The sequence below is a fragment of the Pongo pygmaeus genome, chromosome 4 (assembly GCF_028885625.2).
Source record: "Pongo pygmaeus isolate AG05252 chromosome 4, NHGRI_mPonPyg2-v2.0_pri, whole genome shotgun sequence".
In the NCBI taxonomy this organism is placed as follows: domain Eukaryota; kingdom Metazoa; phylum Chordata; class Mammalia; order Primates; family Hominidae; genus Pongo; species Pongo pygmaeus.
Window position 1 is genome coordinate 138845302 of NC_072377.2, and position 20187 is coordinate 138865488.

The window sequence follows — 20187 nt, forward strand, 5'->3', positions numbered from 1 at the left end:
CCCACAACTGCACTCCAGTCTGGGTGACAGAGCCAGACCCTGTCTGAAAGAAAAAAAAAAAAAAAAAGCCTTGGCTAACTTTCTTGAAACACTCTCACAAGAAGCAGATATTATCATTCTCTGGCCATCCAGAAAGTCAACAAGCAAAATGCCTTGAGCATCCCAAAACAACTGTTGCCATGATCTTTGGTCTTGACCGGTCTCTTTTGCTTTGACCAGCCCACTTCCACCTCTTGGTAGCCAGTGCTTTGTCTTCAGGATAATGTTAGTAAAGCCAGGTTTCATCATCTGTCACAATTTTTCAAAGAAATGCTTCAGGATCTTGATGCCACCTGTTTAAAATTTCCATTGAAAGTTCTGCTGTCGTCTGCAGCTAATCTGGGTGCAACGGTTTTGGCATTCATCAAGTGGAAAGTTTGCTCAATTTTAATTTTGCAGTCAGAATTGCGTAAGCTGAACCAACTGAGATGTCTATACTGTTGGCTACTGTTTCTACTATTAATCATCCTTCAATTAGGGCAATCATCCCCTTCAATTAGGGCATGAACAAGATAAATGTTTTCCTCACAAATTGATATGAATGGTCTGCTGCTGCAGGCTTCATTTTTAACATCATTTCCTCCTTTCTTTTTTTAATTTTATTTATTTTTTTAATTACTATAAGTTCTAGGGTACATGTGCACAACGTGCAGGTTTGTTACATAGGTATATGTGTGCCATGTTGGTTTGCTGTACCCATCAACTCGTCATTTACATTAGGTATTTCTCCTAACGCTATCCCTCCCCCAGGCCCCCACCCCCCAACAGGCCCCAGTGTGCCATGTTCCCCTCCCTGTGTCCATGTGTTCTCATTGTTCAACTCCCACTTATGAGAACATGTGGTGTTTGGTTTTCTGTCCTTGTGATATTTTGCTGAGAATGATGGTTTCCAGCTTCATTCATGTCCCTGCAAAGGACATGAACTCGTCCTTTTTTATGGCTAGATAGTATTCCATGGTGTATATGTGTCACATTTTCTTTATCCAGTCTATTATTGATGGACATTTGGGTTGGTTCCAAGTCTTTGCTATTGTGAATAGTGCCTCAATAAACATACGTGTGCATGTGTCTTTATAGTAACATGACTTATAATCCTTTGGGTATATACCCAGTAATGGGATTGCTGGGTCAAATGGTATTTCTAGTTCTCAATCCTTGAGGAATTGCCACACTGTCTTCCACAAAGGTTGAACTAATTTACACTCCCAGTGTAAAAGTGTCCCTATTTCTCCACATCCTCTCCAGCATCTATTGTTTCCTGGCTTTTTAATGATTGCCATTCTAACTGGCAGGAGATGGTATCTCATTGTGGTTTTGATTTGCATTTCTCTGATGACCAGTGATGATGAGCATTTTTTAATACGTCTGTTGGCTGCATAAATGTCTTCTTTTGAGAAGTGTCTGTTCATACCCTTTGCCCACTTTTTGATGCAGTTGTTTTTTTCTTGTAAATTTGTTTAAGTTCTTTGTAGACTCTGGATATTAGCCCTTTGTCAGATAGACAGATTGCAAAAATTTTCTCCCATTCTGTAGGTTGCCTGTTCACTCTGATGATAGTTTCTTTTGCTGTGCAGAAGCTCTTTAGTTTAATTAGACCTCATTTGTCTATTTTGGCTTTTGTTGCCATTGCTTTTGGTGTTTTAGTCATGAAGTCTTTGCCCATGCCTATGTCCTGAATGGTATTGCCTAGGTTTTCTTTTAGGGTTTTTATGGTTTTAGGTCTTACATTTTAAGTCTTTAATCCATCTTGAGTTAATTTTTGTGTAAGGTGAAAGGAAGGGATCCAGTTTCAGCTTTCTATATATGGTTAACCAGTTTTCCCAGCACCATTTATTAAATAGGGAATCCTTTCCCCATTCCTTGTTTTTGTCAGGTTTGTCAAAGATCAGATGGTTGTAAATGTGTGCTGTTATTTCTGAGGCCTCTGTTCTGTTCCATTTGTCTATATATCTGTTTTGGTACCAGTACCATGCTGTTTTGATTACTGTAGCCTTGTAGTATAGTTTGAAGTCAGGTAGCGTGATGCCTCCAGCTTTGTTCTTTTTGCTTAGGATTGTCTTGGCTATGCGGGCTCTTTTTTGGTTCCATATGAACTTTAAAGTAGTTTTTTCCAATTCTGTGAAGAAAGCCAGTGGTAGCTTTTTGGGGACAGCATTGAATCTATAAATTACCTTGGCGAGTATGGCCATTTTCACGATATTGATTCTTCCTATCCATGGGCATGGAATGTTCTTCCATTTGTTTGTGTCCTCTCTTATTTCCTTGAGCAGTGGTTTGTAGTTCTCCTTGAAGAGGTCCTTCACATCCCTTGTAAGTTGGATTCCTAGGTATTTTATTCTGTTTGTAGTAATTGTGAATGGGAGTTCACTCATGATTTGGCTCTCCATTTGTCTGTTCTTGGTGTATAGAAATGCTTGTGATTTTTGCAGAAATACTGGTGATTTTTCCATTGATTTTGTATCCTGAGACTTTGCTGAAGTTGCTTATCAGCTTTAGGGGATTCTGGGCTGAGACGATGGGGTTTTCTAAATATACAATCATGTTATCTGCAAACAGAGACAATTTGACTCCCTCTTTTCCTAATTGAATACCCTTTATTTCTTTCTCTTGCCTGACTGCCCTGGCCAGAACTTCCAATACTGTGTTGAATAGGAGTGGTGAGAGAGGACATCCTTGTCTTGTGCTGGTTTTCAAAGGGAATGCTTCCAGTTTTTGCCCATTCAGTATGATATTGGCTGTGGGTTTGTCATAAATAGCTCTTATTATTTTGAGATACATTCCATCAATACCTAGTTTATTCAGAGTTTTTAGCATGAAATGCTGTTGAATTTTGTCAAAGGCTTTTTCTGTATCTATTGAGATAATCATGTGGTTTTTGTCGTTGGTTCTGTTTATGTGATGGATTACGTTTACTGATTTGCGTATGTTGAACCAGCCTTGCATCCCAGGGATGAAGCCGACTTGATAGTGGTGGATAAGCTTTTTGATGTGCTGCTGGATTTGGTTTGCCAGTATTTTATTGAGGATTTTTGCATCAATGTTCATCACTGATATTGGCCTAAAATTCTGTTTTGTTGTGTTTCTGCCAGGCTTTCATATCATGATGATGCTGGCCTCATAAAATGAGTTAGGGAGGGTTCCCTCTTTTTCTATTGATTGGAATAGTTTCAGAAGGAATGGTACCAGCTCCTATTTGTACCTCTGGTAGAATTTGGCTGTGAATCCATCTGGTCCTGGACTTTTTTCGGTTGGTAGGCTATTAATTATTGGCTCAATTTCAGAACCTGTTATTGGTCTATTCAGAGATTCAACATCTTCCTGGTTTAGTCTTGGGAGAGTGTATGTGTCCAGGAATTTATCCATTTCTTCTACATTTTCTAGTTATTTGTGTAGAGGTGTTTGTAGTATTCTCTGATAGTAGTTTGTATTTCTGTGGGATCAGTGGTGATATCTTCTTTATCATTTTTTATTGCATCTATTTGACTCTTCTCTCTTCTTTATTAGTCTTGCTAACAGTCTATCTATTTTGTTGATCTTTTCTAAAAACCAGCTCCTGGAATCATTGATTTTTTTTTGAAGGGCTTTTTGTGTCTCTGTCTCCTTCAGTTCTGCTCTGATCTTAATTATTTCTTGCCTTCTGCTAGCTTTTGAATTTGAATTTGTTTGCTCTTGTGTTTTCTAGTTCTTTTAATTGTGATGTTAGGGTGTCGATTTTAGATCTTCCCTGTTTTCTCTTATGGGCACTTAGTGCTATAAATTTCCCTATATACACTGCTTTTGCTGTGTCCCAGAGATTCTGGTATGTTGTATCTTTGTTCTCACTGGTTTCAAAGAACATCTTTATTTCTGCCTTCATTTCGTAATTTGCCCAGTAGTCATTCAGGAACAGATTGTTCAGTTTCCATATAGTTGTGCGGTTTTGAGTGCATTTCTTAATCCTGAGTTCTAATTTGATTGCACTGTGGTCGGAGAGACAGTTTGTTGTGATTTCTGTTCTTTTACATTTGCTGAGGAGTGTTTTACTTCCAATTATGTGGTCAATTTTAGAATAAGTGTGATGTGGTGCTGAGGAGAATATATATTCTGTTGATTTGGGGTGGAGAGTTCTGCAGATGTCTATTAGGTCCACTTGGTCCAGAGCTGAGTTCAAGTCCTGGATATCCTTGTTAATTTTCTGTCTTGTTGATCTGTCTGATATTGACCGTGTGGTGTTAAAGTCCCCGTTATTATTGTGTGGGAGTCTAAGTCTCTTTGTAGGTCTCTAAGAACTTGCTTTAAGAATCCGGGTGGTTCTGTATTGGGTGCATATATATTTAGGATAGTTAGCTCTTCTTGTTGAGTTGATCCCTTAACCATTATGTAACGGCCTTCTTTGTCTCTTTTGATCTTTGTTAGTTTAAAGTCGGTTTTATCAGAGACCAGGATTTCAACCCCTGTTTTTTTTTTTTTTTTTTTTTTTGCTTTCCATTTGCTTGGTAGATCTTCCTCCATCCCTTTATTTTGAGCCTGTATTTGTCTTTGCATGTGAGATGGGTCCCCTGAATACAGCACACTGATGGGTCCTGACTCTTTACCCAGTTTGCCAGTCTGTGTCTTTTAATTGGGGCATTTAGCCCATTTACATTTAAGGTTATTATTATGTGTGAATTTGATCCTGTCATTATGATGCTAGCTGGTTATTTTGCCTGTTAATTGATGCAGTTTCTTCATAGCATCGATGGTCTTTACAATTTGGCATGTTTTTGCAATAGCTGGTACTGGTTGTTCCTTTCCATGTTTAGTGCTTCCTTCAGGAGCTCTTGTAAGGGAGGCCTGGTGGTGACAAAATCTCTCAGCATTTGCTTGTCTGTAAAGGATTTTATTTGTCCTTCACTTACAAAGCTTAGTTTGGCTGGATATGAAATTCTGAGTTGAAAGTTCTTTTCTTTAAGAATGTTGAATATTGGCCCCCACTCTCTTCTGGCTTGTAGGGTTTCTGCCAAGAGATCCACTGTTAGTCTGACAGGCTTCCCTTTGTAGGTAATCCGACCTTTCTCTCTGGCTGCCCTTAACATTTTTTCCTTCATTTCAACCTTGGTGAATCTGACAATTATGTGTCTTGGAGTTGCTCTTCTCAAGGAGTATCTTTGTGGTGTTCTCTGTATTTCCAAATTTGAATGTTGGCCTGCCTTGCTAGGTTGGGGAAGTTTTCCTTGATAATATCCTGAAGAGTGTTTTCTAACTTGGTTCCATTCTCCCTGTCACTTTCAGGTATACCAATCAAATGTAGATTTGGTCTTTTCACATAGTCCCATATTTCTTGGAGGCTTTGTTCGTTTCTTTTCACTCTTTTTTCTCTAATCTTGTCTTCTCGCTTTATTTCATTAATTTGATCTTCAATCACTGATATCCTTTCTTCCACTTGATCAAATCAGCTATTGAAGCTTGTGTATGCTTCATGAAGTTCTCGTACTGTGGTTTTCAGCTCCATCAGGTCATTTAAGCCCTTCTCTACTCTGGTTATTCTAGTTAGCCATTTGTCTAACCTTTTTTCAAGGTTTTTAGCTTCCTGGCAATGGGTTAGAACATGCTCCTTTAGCTCAGAGAAGTTTGTTATTACCGCCCTTCTGAAGCCTACTTCTGTCAACTTGTCAAACTCATTCTCCGTCTAGTTCTGTTCCCTTGCTGGTGAGGAGTTGTGTTCCTTTGGAGGAGAAGAGCCATTCTGGTTTTTGGAATTTTCAGCCTTTCTGCTCTGGTTTCTCCCCATCTTTATGGTTTTATCTACCTTTGGTCTTTGACGTTGGTGACCTGTGGATGGGGTTTTCGTGTGGATGTCCTTTTGTTGATGTTGATGCTATTCCTTTCTGTTTGTTAGTTTTCCTTCTAACAGACAGGCCCCTCAGCTGCAGGTCTGTTGGAGTTTGCTAGAGGTCCACTCCAAACCCTATTTGCCTGGGTATCACCAACAGAGGCTGCAGAACAGCAAATATTGCTGCCTGATCCTTCCTCTGGAAGTTTCGTCCCAGAGGGGCACCTGCCTGTATGAAGTATCCGTTGGCACCTACTGGGAGATGCCTCCCAGTCAGGCTACACGGGGGTCAGGGACCCACTTGAGGAGGCAGTCTGTCTGTTATTGGAGCTCAGACGTCGTGCTGGCAGAACCACTGCTCTCTTCAGAGCTATCAGGCAGGGACGTTTAAGTCAGCAGAAGCTGTCTGCTGCCTTTTGTTCAGATATGCCCTGCCTCTGGAGGTGGAATCTAGAGAGGCAATAGTCCTTGCTGAGCTGTGATGAGCTCTGCCCAGTTCGAGTTTCCCTGCCGCTTTGTTTACACTGTGAGCATAGAACCGCCTACTCAAGCCTCAGAAATGGCGGACACCCCTCCCCCAACCAAGCTCCAGGGTCCCAGGTCAATCTCAGACTGCTGCACTAGCAGCAAGCAAGGCTCCATGGGCATGGGACCTGCTGAGCCAGGCACAGGAGAGAATCTCCTGGTCTGACAGTTGCGAAGACCATAGGGAAAGCACAGTATTTGGGTAGGAGTGTAATGTTCCTCCAGGTACAGTCACTCATGGCTTCCCTTCACTAGGAAAGGGAAATCCCCGACCCCTTGCACTTCCTGGGTGAGACGACACCCCTCCCTGCTTCAGCTCACCCTCTGTGGGCTGCACTCACTGTCCAACCAGTCCCAGTGAGATGAACCAGGTACCTCAGTTGGAAATGCAGAAATCACCCATCTGCTGCGCCAATCTTGCTGGGAGCTGTAGACCAGAGATATTCCTATTCGGCCATCTTGGTGTTTTCTCGCCATTTCCTCCTTTCTTAAAACAAGTTATCCATTTGTAAACTGCTGGTTTCTTTGGGGGCATTGTCTCCATAAACTTTTCATAAAGCCAAGCCTGTAATCCCAGCACTTTCGGAGGCTGATGCAGTAGGATTGCTTGAGCCCAGGAATTTGAGACTAGCTTTGCCAACACTGCAAGACCTTGTTTCTATATTAAAATTTTAAAATTTTTAAAAAATTGGGAAAAAAAGAACTTTTCATAAAGCATCAGTGCTTTCACCACTCTTCCACTCAAGCTTCATCATGAATTTGATGCTTGTTCTTGCTTCAATTTTAGCAGAATTCATATTGTTTTGATAGAGGCTCTTTTCCAACTGATGTATTATCCTTCTTAATGCCTTAAACTAGATCCTATTCAGACATGTTATAACAAGTTAGTGTGAGTTTATTTTGGTGCAAAAAAAAGTTAAAGCCATGCATAGTTTTTTCATAATATGCATTTCCATGAACTTTTTGAAGACCCCTCATACAAAATAATATGCAAGCCATTAGAGCTGCCTCTACCTAGGGAAAAAATAATATGCATGCAATACATTATTGGGCCTATAACATTACAAATGTAATATGTGTAATATATTTGCCAACGACATCAAAAAGGAAGTGAGAGGGAGCAAAACTATATTGAGTTTAGAGAAATGACTATAAAGAAAAAGTAATAATGGTTTGTAACATTATTAGATGTAATATGTACAACAAATATACCACACAAAGATGGAAAAGGGAATAGAATGACATAAGAATAACTTTTTTATACCTGTATCACTGGAATTAAACTAGTATAAATAGGAACTTATCAGTTGATTCTGATAAGGTGTAAACCTTAGAGCAACCACTAAAAAGAAAAAAAGGAACAACCCTCAAAAATATAGTAAAGGCCAGGTGCGGTGGCTCACACCTGAAATCCCAGCACTTTGGGAGGCCGAGGCAGGAGAATCACTTGAGGCCAGGAGTTCGAGACCAGCCTGGCCAATATGGTGAAACTCCATCTCTGCTAAAAAAAAAAAATACAAAAATTAGCCAGGCTTGGTGGCACACACCTGAAATCTCAGCTACTCAGGAGGCTGAGGCAGGAGAATCACTTGAACCCAGGAGGCAGAGGTTTCAGTGAGCCAAGATTGCCCTGCTGCACTCCAGCCTGGGTGACAGAGTGAGACTCTATCTCAAAACACACACACACAGATAGTAAAAAAAATTATTAAAGAAATTAAAATAATTATGAAATAATCATTTAATGCAAAATAATGCAGCAAAGGAGGAACAAGAAAACAACATGAGACAAACACAAAAAACTAAAATGGCAGATGTAATTACAACTACATCAATAATAACATTAAATGTGGTCAGGCACGGTGGCTCACATCTGTAATCCCAGAGCTTTGGTAGGCCTAGGTGGGTGGATCACTTGAGGTCAGGAATTTGAGACCAGCCTGGCCAACATGGTGAAACACCATCTCTACTAAACATACAAAAATTAGCCAGGCATGGTGGTGGATGCCTGTAATCCCAGCTATTCAGGAGGCTGAGGAAGGGAGAACTGCTTGAACCCGGAGGCAGAAGTTGTAGTGAGCCAAGATCGTGCCACTGCACTCCAGCCTGGGTGACAGAGTGAGACTCTGTCTCACAAAAAATAAATAAATAAATAAAACAAAAATAAATAAATAAATAAAAATAATAATGGCATTAAACGTTAACAGATTAACCAATCCAGCAAAAGGCAGAGACTGTCAGCCTGGAGGGGGACAAAAAACCTCATGATCTAACTATATGTTGTTTAGGCAAGATATACTTTATATTCGATATACAAACATTATAAGTAAAGGTTGTGAAAAAGATATATCATGCAAACAACAATCACAAGAAAACTAAAAAGACTGCCCTAATATAAGACAAAACAGACTTTTAACAAAAAAATGTTACTAGAGACGAAGAGGGAAATTTCATAATGATAAAGGAGGAATCTATCAGAAAACTATAATAATGATAACCATGTCTAAACCAATTAGAAAATCAAGAAGAGAAAATATGAACAACATGATAAACAAATTAGACCTAATAACTATCTTTAGAACACTTTACAGAACAACAATAGAATATACATTTATATATTGTTCTCAAGTCACATGGAACATTCTCCAGGATAGCCCATGTGCTGGACCATAAATAAACCTTAGTAAATTAAAAAGGGCAGGAATTACACAAAGTATATTCTCTTATTACAATGGAATAAAATTAAATATTAATTGCAGGAAAAATTTTGGAAATTTACAAATATATGGATATTAAACTACATCCGACGAAATAACCAATGGGTGCAAGGTGAAATCAAAAGGGAAATCAGAAAATACTTTGAGGCTGGGCACAGTAGCTCATGCCTTTAATCTCAAAACTATGGGAAGCAGAGAGGGTCACTTGAGTACAGGAGTTTGAGACCAGCCTAAGTAACACAGTGAGACCTCGTCTCTGCAAAAAAATGAACAAAATTAGCCAAGCATGAGGGCACACACCTGTAGTCTCAGCTACTCGGGAGGCTGAGGTGGGAGGATCACTTAAGCTGGGGAAGTCAAGGCTGCAGTGATCCGAGATCACACCACTGCATTCCAGCCTGAGCAACAGAGCAAGATCCTGTCTCAAAAAGAAAAAGAAAATCCTTTGAGACTAATGAAAATGAGGACACAACATACCAGCATTTGTGGGATGCAGTAAAGCAGAGAGGGGAATGTATAGCTGTAATGCCTATATGAAGAAAGATATCAAATCAGTAAACTAACCTTCCACCTTAAGACACTGGAAAAAGAAGGGCAAACTAAACCAAGCAAACAAAAAGAAGGAAATATTTAAAAAGCAAAAGTTCATTAAATAGAGAATAAGAAAACCGAGAAAATCAGTGAAACCAAAAGCTATTTTTTTGTAAATCAACAAAATTGAAAAACATTTAGTTAGAATGACCAAGAACAAAAGAGAGAAAACTCAAATTATTAGAATCCGAAATGAAAGAGGTGACATTACTACTGACTTTACAGAAATTAAAAGGATCATAAAGGAATAAATAATTGTTTGCCAACAGATTAGATAACTTAGATTAAATGAACAGTTTCCCAGAAAAACACAAACTACTGAAACTAGCTCAATAAAAAATAGACAATCTCAATAAACTTTTAACAAGTGAAAAGACTGAATTCATGATTTTTTTTTAAAAACTACCCGCAAAGAAAAGCCCAGGCCTAGATGATGTCACTACTGAATTCTATCATTTAAAAAAGAATTAATACCAAGTCTTCACAAACTCTTTCAAAAAACAGAAGGAACACATCCCATCTCATTTTTTAAAACCAGTATTTCCCTGATACCCAAACCAGTAAGAAAGAAAACTACAAATATCTTTTATGAATGTGAACACAAAATTCTCAACAAAATACTAGCAAACTGAATCCAGTATCATATAAAAGGAATTATGCACTGTGACCAACTGGGATTTATTCCAGGAACACAAGGTTGGTTCAATATCCAAAAACCAATAAATGTAATATAATACATCAATAGAATAAAAAACAAAAAAAAATTCTCATTTTGATCATTTCAATAGACAAAGAAAAAACATTTGATAAAATCCAATACCCCTTCATGATAAAAGCACTCAACAAACTAAGAATAAAAGGAAACTTCCCCAACCTGATAAAAGGCATCTATGAAAAATCCACATCTAATATCATACTTAGACTGAATGATTTCCCGATAAGATTAGGAACAAGACAAGGATGTCTGCTCTTGCCACTTCTGTTCAACATTGTACTGCAGATTCTAGTCAGCACAATTAGACAGGAAAAAGAAATAAAAGGCATCCAGACCAGCAAAAAGGTAAAACTATATCTATTCACAGATGACATGATCTTCTATGTAGAAAATCCTAAAGAATCCACTAAACAACTATGAGAACCAATAAACAAGTTCAGCAAGGTTGCATGATAATGATATGAGTTAAGAATAAATTATTTAGGCAGGCAGTGAGGGTACGGGATCCTCAGTAAGGTTTTCCTTCTAATGAAAAGCAGCCCCAAATCATTTTCTTTTCTAACAAAAAGCAGCCTGTAAAATTGTGCTGCAGACACAGACACGCAAGCTGGAAGCTTGCACAGGTGAATGCCAGCAGTTGTGCCAATAGGAAAAGGCTACCTGGGACTAAGCATGTTCAAAATGGTGGCTCCATCTTCCCTTCTCTTTGCCAAACCACATGTACAGTAAGAAGACAATATGGTCCCAGCCAGGCAAAGGTCCAATTTGCATAATAAGATTAGAGTGGGGCAACCAGCCTTCCCCTTGCGGTATGTAACTGTCACACCTGGTCAAACCAATCCATGGGCCCTACGTAAATCAGACACCATCTCCTCAAGCCTGCCTATAAAAAATCTAATGCAGTCCGCTGTGGGCCAGATTTTCCTTTAGGAGGCCCCTCTTTCTCACCAGGGAGAAAGCTGTTCTCCTTTCTCTTTCTTTTGCCTATTAAACCTCTGCTCCTAAACTCACTCCTCGTGCATGTCCGTGTCCTTCATCTTGGCACGAGATGATGAACCCTGGGTATTTACCCCAGACAATGACACCACTTCAATATGAACTCAATATACAAAAATAAGTTGTATTTTTATGCCCGTGCAATGAACAATTTGAAATGAAATTAAGAAAACTCCATTCATGATAGCATCAAAAGGAATAAGATACTTAAGAATAAATTTTACAAAACGAGTGCAAAATGTATGCTTTGAAAACTACAAAACATTGTTGAAAAAATTATGGAAGCCGGGCGCGGTGGCTCACGCCTGTAATCCCAGCACTTTGGGAGGCCAAGGCAGGCGGATCATGAGGTCAGGAGATGGAGACCATCCTGGCTAACACGGTGAAACCCCGTCTCTACTAAAAAAAATACAAAAAATTAGCCGGGCGTGGTGGCGGGCGCCTGTAGTCCCAGCTACTCGGGAGGCTGAGGCAGGAGAATGGCGTGAACGTGGGAGGCGGAGCTTGCAGTGAGCCGAGATTGTGCCACTGCACTCCAGCCTGGGCGACAGAGCAAGACTCTGTCTCAAAAAAAAAAAAAAAAATTATGGAAGATCTAAATACATGGTAAAACATTCTAAATTCACAGATTAGAATAAAAGTTAACATTTTTAAGACAGCAATAACCTCCAAACAATTCCACAGATACAATGTAATCCATATCAGAATCTCAGATGTCTTTTTTGCAAAAATTGAGAAGCTGATCTTAAAATTCATATGGAATTGGAAGGGACCTAGAATAGCCAAAACAATCTTGGAAAAGTAAATAAAGTAGAAAGACTCACACTTCCTGATTTCAAACTTACTACACAGCAATAGTCATTAAGACAGTGTGTCGGCTGCTTGCGGTGGCTCCTGTCCATAATCCCAACGCTTTGGGAGTCCAAGGCAGGCAGATTGCTTGAGCCCAGCCATTCAACACCAGCCAGGGCAACGTGGTGAAATCCTGTCTCTACAAAAAATTTAAAAATTAGCCAGGCTTAGTGGTGCACCCCTGTAGTCCCAACTACTCAGGAGGCTGAGGTGGGAGGATTGTTTGAGCCTGGAAGGTGGAGGTTGCTGTGGGCCGAGATCATGCCACTGCACTCCAGCCTGGGCAACAGAGTGAGATCTTGTCAAAAAAAAAAGAAAAGAAAAAAAGGAAAGAAAGTGCATTGCTGGAAAAAGGACAGCCTTACAGATCAATGGAACAGAATTGAGATTCTAGAAATAAGCCCTTATGAAACCACCTTTGCAAAATTATGACTGAGACAGTGAAGGAGATCTAACTTAATTGACTCCATCTTGCTTCTAACCTCCAAGCTGTCCTCGTTCATTCCTGGGCGTAGGCTGGACTAACTTTGGGAGAAACTTCGTTTATAGTTTATAGTTTAAGACAAAGACAGTAACAACCCTTTCCCAAAGCAGACTTCCTTCTTGCCTGGGGACCAGATTGCCTTTGTAGGACTAACATTAGCCACAAGATTAGAAATTATGGTTTAGGAGTCATGTAGCTGAAGACTACAAGATTCTGACCCTTCATAAACTGCTCCTAAGATCAGTGCTTGAGATATTTTGCAAACCCTGCACTTGATGGATCAGCTGGCACCACCCAGATTGCTAAACTGGCTCATCTGATCTCATGGCCACCTCCGACCCAGGAACTGATTCAGTGCAAGAAGACAGCTTCCACGCCCTGTGATTTCAAACCTGACCAATCAGAACTCCCAGCTCACTGGCCTCCCTCTACCCACCAAGTTGTCCTTAAAAACTCTGCTCCCTGAATGCCCAAGGAGACTGATTTGAGTAATAATAAAACTCCAGTCTCCTGCACAGCCGGCTCTGCGTGAGTTATTCTATCTCTATTGCAATTCCCATCTTGATGAATCGGCTCTGTCTAGGCAGTGGGCAAGGTGAACCCCTTGAGCAGTTACACTTATATCTATAGTCAACTGAATTTCAAAAAGGGCCCAACACCATAATGGGGAAAGAACAATATTTTCAACAAATGGTGCTGGGACAACAACTGGATAGCCAAATGCAAAAGAATGAACTTGGACTCTTACCTTATAGCATATACAAAAATTAACTCAAATGGATCAGACTTAAATGTAAGAGCTAAAGTCATAACTCTTAGAAAAAAATGTAACTGTAAATCTTCATAACCCTGGATTTGGCAAACAATTTTGAAATATGATACCAAAAGCATAGGCAACAAAAGAAACAGATAAATTGGACTTCTCAAAGTTAAAAACATTTGAAAATCAAAAGACAGAATCAATAAAGTGAAGACAGAACCCATAAAATGGAAGAACATATTTGTAAATCACATATCTGATAAGGAATTTGTATCTAGGATATGCAGAAAATTCTTACAACTCAATAATAAAAAGACAACTCATCTTAAAAATAGGCAAAGGATCTGAACAGACATTTCTCCAAGGACAATATACAAATGGCCAATAAGCACACACACACAAAAAAAAGACATTCAACCTCATTAGACATTAGGGAAATGTGAATCAAACCCACAATGGGATACCACTACACACCCATTAGAGTAGCTAGAATAAAAAAGTCAGGCTTCAGCGTGGTGGCTCACACCTATCATCCTAATACTTTGGGAGGCTGAGGCGGGAGGATCGCTTAAGCCCAGGAATTCAAAATCAGCCTAGTCAACATATCGAGACCCTGTCTCTACAAAATAAAAAAGCCAGCCATAGGCTGGGTGCAGTGGCTCGCATCTGTAATCTCAGTACTTTGAGAGGCCGAGGCAGGTTGATCACGAGGTCAGGAGTTCGAGACCAGCCTGACCAACATGGTGAAACCCCATCTCTACAAAAATACAAAAAAAATTAGCCGGGTGTGGTGCCATGCGCCTGTAGTCACAGCTACTCAGGAGGCTGAGGCAGGAGAACTGCTTGAACCTGGAAGGCAGATGTTGCAGTAAGCCGAGATCATGCCACTGCACTCCAGCCTGGGCGACAGAGAGAGACTGTCTCAAAAAAAATAAAATAAATAAAAATCTATAAAGATAGAGAAGAGAGTAGTGATTGCTTAGGGTTAGGGAGGGAGTGCAGAGGTGTAGGGGTGTCATAGATAAAGGGTATGGGGTTTTTACTGAGGTGATGAAAATTGACTGTGGTGATGGTAGTACATATCTGTGAATACACTAAAAACCACTGAAATTTACTTCAGATGGATGAATTGTATTATATAAAAATATCTCAATAATGCTGTTTTTAAAAAAGACATAATATGGCTGATAACAGGTCTGAGGAAAAAACATGTAAAAAATGAGCCTGGACTGCTATCTTGTCAGTCAGGTCACAAGGAAAGTATCAGAGACTACATACTAGGTCCTGTTAAAAGGACTTGGGAAGCCACCTTGAAAAGGCACCTTTCACTCATGTCCGTGTGAAGAGACCACCCAACAGGCTTTGTGTGAGCAACAAGGCTGTTTATTTCACCTGGGTACAGGCGGGCTGAGTCTGAAAGGAGAGTCAGCGAAGGGAGATAGAGGTGGGGCTGTTTTACAGGATTTGGGTAGGTAGTGGAAAATTACAGTCAAAGGCGGTTGTTCTCTGGCGGGCAAGGGCAGGGGACACAAGGTGCTCAGTGGGGGAGCTTTTGAGCCAGGATGAGCCAGGAGAAGGAATTTCACAAGGTAATGTCATCAGTTAAGGCAGGAACAGGCCATTTTCACTTCTTTAGTGATTCTTCAATTACTTTAGGCCATCTGGATGTATACGTGCAGGTCACAGGGGATATGATGGCTTAGGTTGGGCTCAGAGGCCTGACAGCACCCATTGATTTTGAACTTCAATAATAACAATAATTGCGTCCAGGCTTAGACTATGATACCCGAAAGTATGGTGCTTTGGCATGATACATACTTTGAACTGAAGAAGATTAGAAGGGCCTCAGAAACAAAATCTCTCTGACCTTCTCCGGCTCTCCCTTCTCCCCCAAGGTGTATCACAGAAACCAGGATTCCTCTTCCGCCTGCCCACCTCCAGAGCGATTAGAATTCCTCTTCCCCAAAGCAAGCCATAAAACATAGAATGGTCACTCTCTGATCCACCTCCCTTGAAAGTAAGTCATAAGACCTTCATTCCAGAGAGGTCCTGCCCATATCTGGAAGGAAGGAATGCAAAACAGAGAGGCCAAGAAGAATCTGAACAAACAGGCCTTGCTGGCTTTATTACCATTAGATCATACTCCTTTTGCCCAATCATGTTTCTCTACACCTATCCACTCCTTTCAGCAAACAGCATAAAATCAGACAGTATTCTCCCTGGGTCTTTGGGTTTTCATTTATGAAGGCTTCCATGTCACATAGAACTTTGTTAAATTTGTCATGCTTTTCTCTTGCTAACCTATCTTTTGTTATAAGGGTATTGGCTGTGACTCTTGTTACAGGTAGGGAAAAGGTATTACCTTTTTTTTTATTTTTGAGACGGAGTTTCGCTCTTGTTGCCCAGGCTGGGGTGCTGTGGCGCGATCTCAGCTCACCGCAACCTCCGCCTCCCAGGTTCAAGCGTTTTTCCTGCCTCAGTCTCTCGAGTAGCTGGGATTACAGGCATGCATCACCACACCCAGCTATTTTTGTATTTTTAGTAGAGATGGGGTTTCTCCATGTTGGTCAGGCTAGTCTTGAACTCCTGACCTCAGGTGATCCGCCCACCTTGGCCTCCCAAAGTGCTGGGATTACAGGCATGAGCCACCACGCCCAGCCGGGAAAAGGTATTATCTTTTTGCCCCGATAATTGCAATGCATTGAAACCCATTAAATATGTTTAAGTCCATGAGTTCATAATGATATTTCTAAAAAAATTAATTAGTTGCTTTTGGAAGTCACCTGTTGGAGCCAATTCATCTTTAAAATTGATAAATAAATCAAGCATTTACCCAGTTTCTCTATATGAACTATACCATTAGGTAACCAAATAAGGGGAAATGTCCATTTATAAAAGTATTCAAGTAATAAATTTAAAAGAGATGATAAAGTTAAACTTCCATAGTAACGAAATATGATAATATAAGGGTAAACAGAAACTGGGTGAGGACTATGGGGAAACTATACTATCTTTGCAACTTTTCTGTAAATCTAAAATTATCCCAAAATAAAGTTTACTTTAAAAAAAAAAGGCTAGGATGGCTATTAAACAAAATAACATAATGGTAAGTGCTAGCAAAGACATGGAGACACTGAAACCCTCACACTCAGCTAGTGGGAATGTAAAATGGTACAAACACTTTGGAATACAGTCTGGCAGTTCTTCAAAGACTAAACATAGAGTTACCATATGACCCACAATTCTAACTCCTAAGTACATACCCAAAAGAAATGAAAACATATGTCCATACAAAAACAAGTACACAAACACCCATAGCAGCATTACCCATAATAGCTAAAAAGTAAAAATAACCCAAATGTCCATCAGTTGATGAATAAGTAAATAAAAAGAGCTCTATCCATTCAGTGGAATATTATTCAGCCATAAAAAGGAATAAAGTGCTGGCTGGGCACGGTGGCCCATGCCTGTAATCCCAGCATTTTGAGAGGCCGAGGCGAGCAGATCGCTTGAGGTTGGGAGTTCAAGACCAAATGGCAAAACCCCATCTCTGCTAAAAAAAAGAAAAAAAAAGAAATGAAGTACTAATACATGCTATGTTAAATGAAAAAAGCTAGTCCCAAAGGACCATATATTATATAATTCTACTTATATGAAATGTCCAGAATAGGCAAATCCATAGCAAATGAAAGCAGATAGGAGTTTATCTAGGCCTGGAAGGGTTGGGAGGAAATGGAGAGTTACAATGGGTACAGGGTTTCATTTTGGGGTGATAAATATGTTCTAAAATTGACTATGGTTATGGTTGTACAACTCTGTGAATATACTGTAAACCACTTAATTGTACATTTTAAATGGGTGACTTGTATGATATATGAATCATATCTCAAAAAAGGCTAGATTAAACTAAATGGATGCACATTTGGGTGATAAAACTATCTTTAAAATGCAAGGAAATGGCCAGGCCTGGTGGCTCACACCTGTAATCTCAGCACTTTGGGAGGCTGAGGCAAGAGGACTGCTTGAGGGCAGAAGTTCGAGACAGCCTGGGCAACATAGTGAGACCTGTCTTTATTATTTTAAAAAATGCATGGAAATGATTACAATAAAAATCAGTATCGTGGTTGCTTTGTAGGGAAGGGAGCATGTTACAACTGCAGTAGGGCACACAAAGGGTTTTCTGGAGTGGCGGGCAAAATCCTATTTTTTGATCAGGTGGTGGAGCTATCCATTTGTTATGTGAGATATTCTGCGTCTGTGTTTTCTTTTACAATAAAAAAGTTTTCAAAATGGACTCACTAGCAAATTTGTTTCAAACACAATGTGAAGTCTCCTAGAATCCAACCTTACTGTGGGCCAGGCACCAAGTTTGGTTATGCAGAATACAAGAGATTATGCCTGTCCTCAAGGAACTTAACTTTTAGTGGGAGGTTAAAAAAAAAGAGCTAGAGAAAGAACTAGCCCATGTTAAATATTAACTGACACAAAATTTACAGATAATGTACTAAAAGATGTCGAATAGGATTGGGGGGCTAGGGAGTATATCAGAAAAGGAATTTAAGCTACATCATCAAAAGAGGGTAAAACTGAGACAGAGAGATCTTATGCAGGCTACATTATGTCCAGAGGCAAAAAAGAAATAAAGAAAAAATTTTTGAGGACTTTGAGTAAGAGTAGATAATATTTATTGAGCATATATCAAATCATTTAATCCTCACCACAAACCTATGAGTGAGTCCTATTATTATTTCCATTTTACAGATGAAGTAATTGAGGTACAGAGACAGTCTGTACAGGGTATCAACGGTAGGTACAGTTGAAAAGGTACCCAGGGGAATGGATTGTGAATCCAGACCACCTGGGTTAGAATCCTGGTTCAGTTCTGCTATTAAGCAGCTATGCGACTTCAGGCAAATTACTTTACCTCTGTGTCTTAGTGTTCTACTGTTTAAAATGAGAATGCTAATAGTAGCAACTTCATCATAGGGTTGTTGTAAGGATTAAATTATTTGATGTATATAAAGCATTTAGAACAGTTTCTGGCAGAACGTAAGTACTCATTAATATTACATATTATTATAATAACACAATAATAATTTCTAGGAAAAGCACATGAGAATTCTCCTCCTCCATGTATTCTATTAAATCAGGTATTAAATTACATACTTTTAGCTCTTTATGCTCACGATTGATTATTTATATTTTAGGCTGCTGTTTTATGTTAGACCAAGATCATGCTACTTTTGAAGTAATTCTCCTGTTTCAGCCTCCTGAGTAGCTGGGACTACAGGTGCACGCCACCACGCCTGGCTAAATTTTGCACCTAAAACAGTACAATTTAAAATTATTTGCCAGTCTTCACAAAGAGGGTACCATTTTTCCAGGAAATGGGAAACTCGGCAGTTCCTACTGCAACACTAGCAGAGTAAGGTAAATGATTTCAAATCTTTGCAGAACGTAGAGGTTAAAGATAAACAGAAGAGGGAGCTCTGCCAAGGGCATGGCACAGCTTAAAGCAAATATAGATACACTCTGAGGGATGTCTGCGTAGGTCTTCTGGAGCTGTGTCCATTCAACCTGTGAGAGCTGAGTGAGCATAGCAGTAGTAGTAGCCAGCAATGCAGGTACCTAAAGGATCTGTTATGTTACCTTTAAAGATGTCCCTCTTCTTAGCCCCAACCTAGATGCAGAGGGCAGAATGTGTCAGTATTAGGGGTGACAGATATACAAGCACATACCAAGCGATAAAAGAGATACCTAGGAGGCTAGGCGCAGTGACTTACGCCTGTAAAACTAGAACTTTGGGAGGCCGAGGTGGGTAGATCACCTGAGGTCAGGAGTTTGAAACCAGCCTGACCGATATTATGAAACCCCGTCTCTACTAAAAATACAAAAATTAGCCAGGAGTGGTGGTGTGCACCTGTAGTCCCAGCTACTTGGGAGGCTGAAACAGGAGAATTGCTTGAACCTGGGAGGTGGAGGTTGCAGTGAGCCGAGATTGCACCACTGCGCTCCAGCCTGGGTGACAGAGCAACACTCCGTCTCAAAAAACAAACAAAAAAAGAGATACCTAGGAAAGGCTGACAGGATCCCAAAATATACATACTTTCCATAAGAAGTATCTTTTAATACTAATTCTGGAGCTCTATACCAGCGTGTGGCCACATAGTCCGTATAAATGTCCCCAGGAGCTGCTAGTGCTCGTGCAAAACCAAAATCACAGAGCTTAGTAATTCCTGACTGGGATACTAAAATATTCTCAGGTTTTATATCTCGATGAATGATCTAAAAAACAAACAGAATACAAAATACATTAAAATGAGATTTCATTATCCAGAATCTCTCAAAAATTATACTGAGAAAATCTAGCTAATTAAGATAGTAAAGCTATTTCCTTACCACATGCAAAGGATTAATTACACAATGCAAATATAGTTATATGTTTTCAATTCTTGCCCCATCCATCACCTCAAAATAAAATGAAGCTAAGAAAACAGACATAATACTAAAAAGGCAAATAACATTCCTGTAAGAAAAACCAAAAGAACTTAATGAGGCTGGGAGTGGTGGCTCATGCATGTAAACCTAGTACTTTGGGAGGCCAAGGCAGGAGGATCACTTGAGGCCAGGAGTTTGAGACCGGCCTGGGTAACAGAGTGAGACCCTGTCTCTAAAAAAAGAAAAAAAAGAAAAAAAAAGAAGAAAAGAAAAAAGAAAGAA

General features: G+C 39.8%; 1 protein-coding gene across 13 annotated transcripts in view; it reads right to left on the reverse strand.

The window, feature by feature from the left end:
• CDKL3 (cyclin dependent kinase like 3) overlaps positions 1 to 20187 on the reverse strand; it is a 77692-nt gene that overhangs the window by 34316 nt on the left and 23189 nt on the right. For all 13 annotated transcript variants that reach the window (XM_054488581.2, XM_054488582.2, XM_054488586.2 and 10 more), the window contains exon 4: positions 19574 to 19752. In XM_054488581.2, the coding sequence (XP_054344556.1) occupies positions 19574 to 19752 (179 nt within the window). The remainder of the gene's footprint in view (positions 1 to 19573; positions 19753 to 20187) is intronic.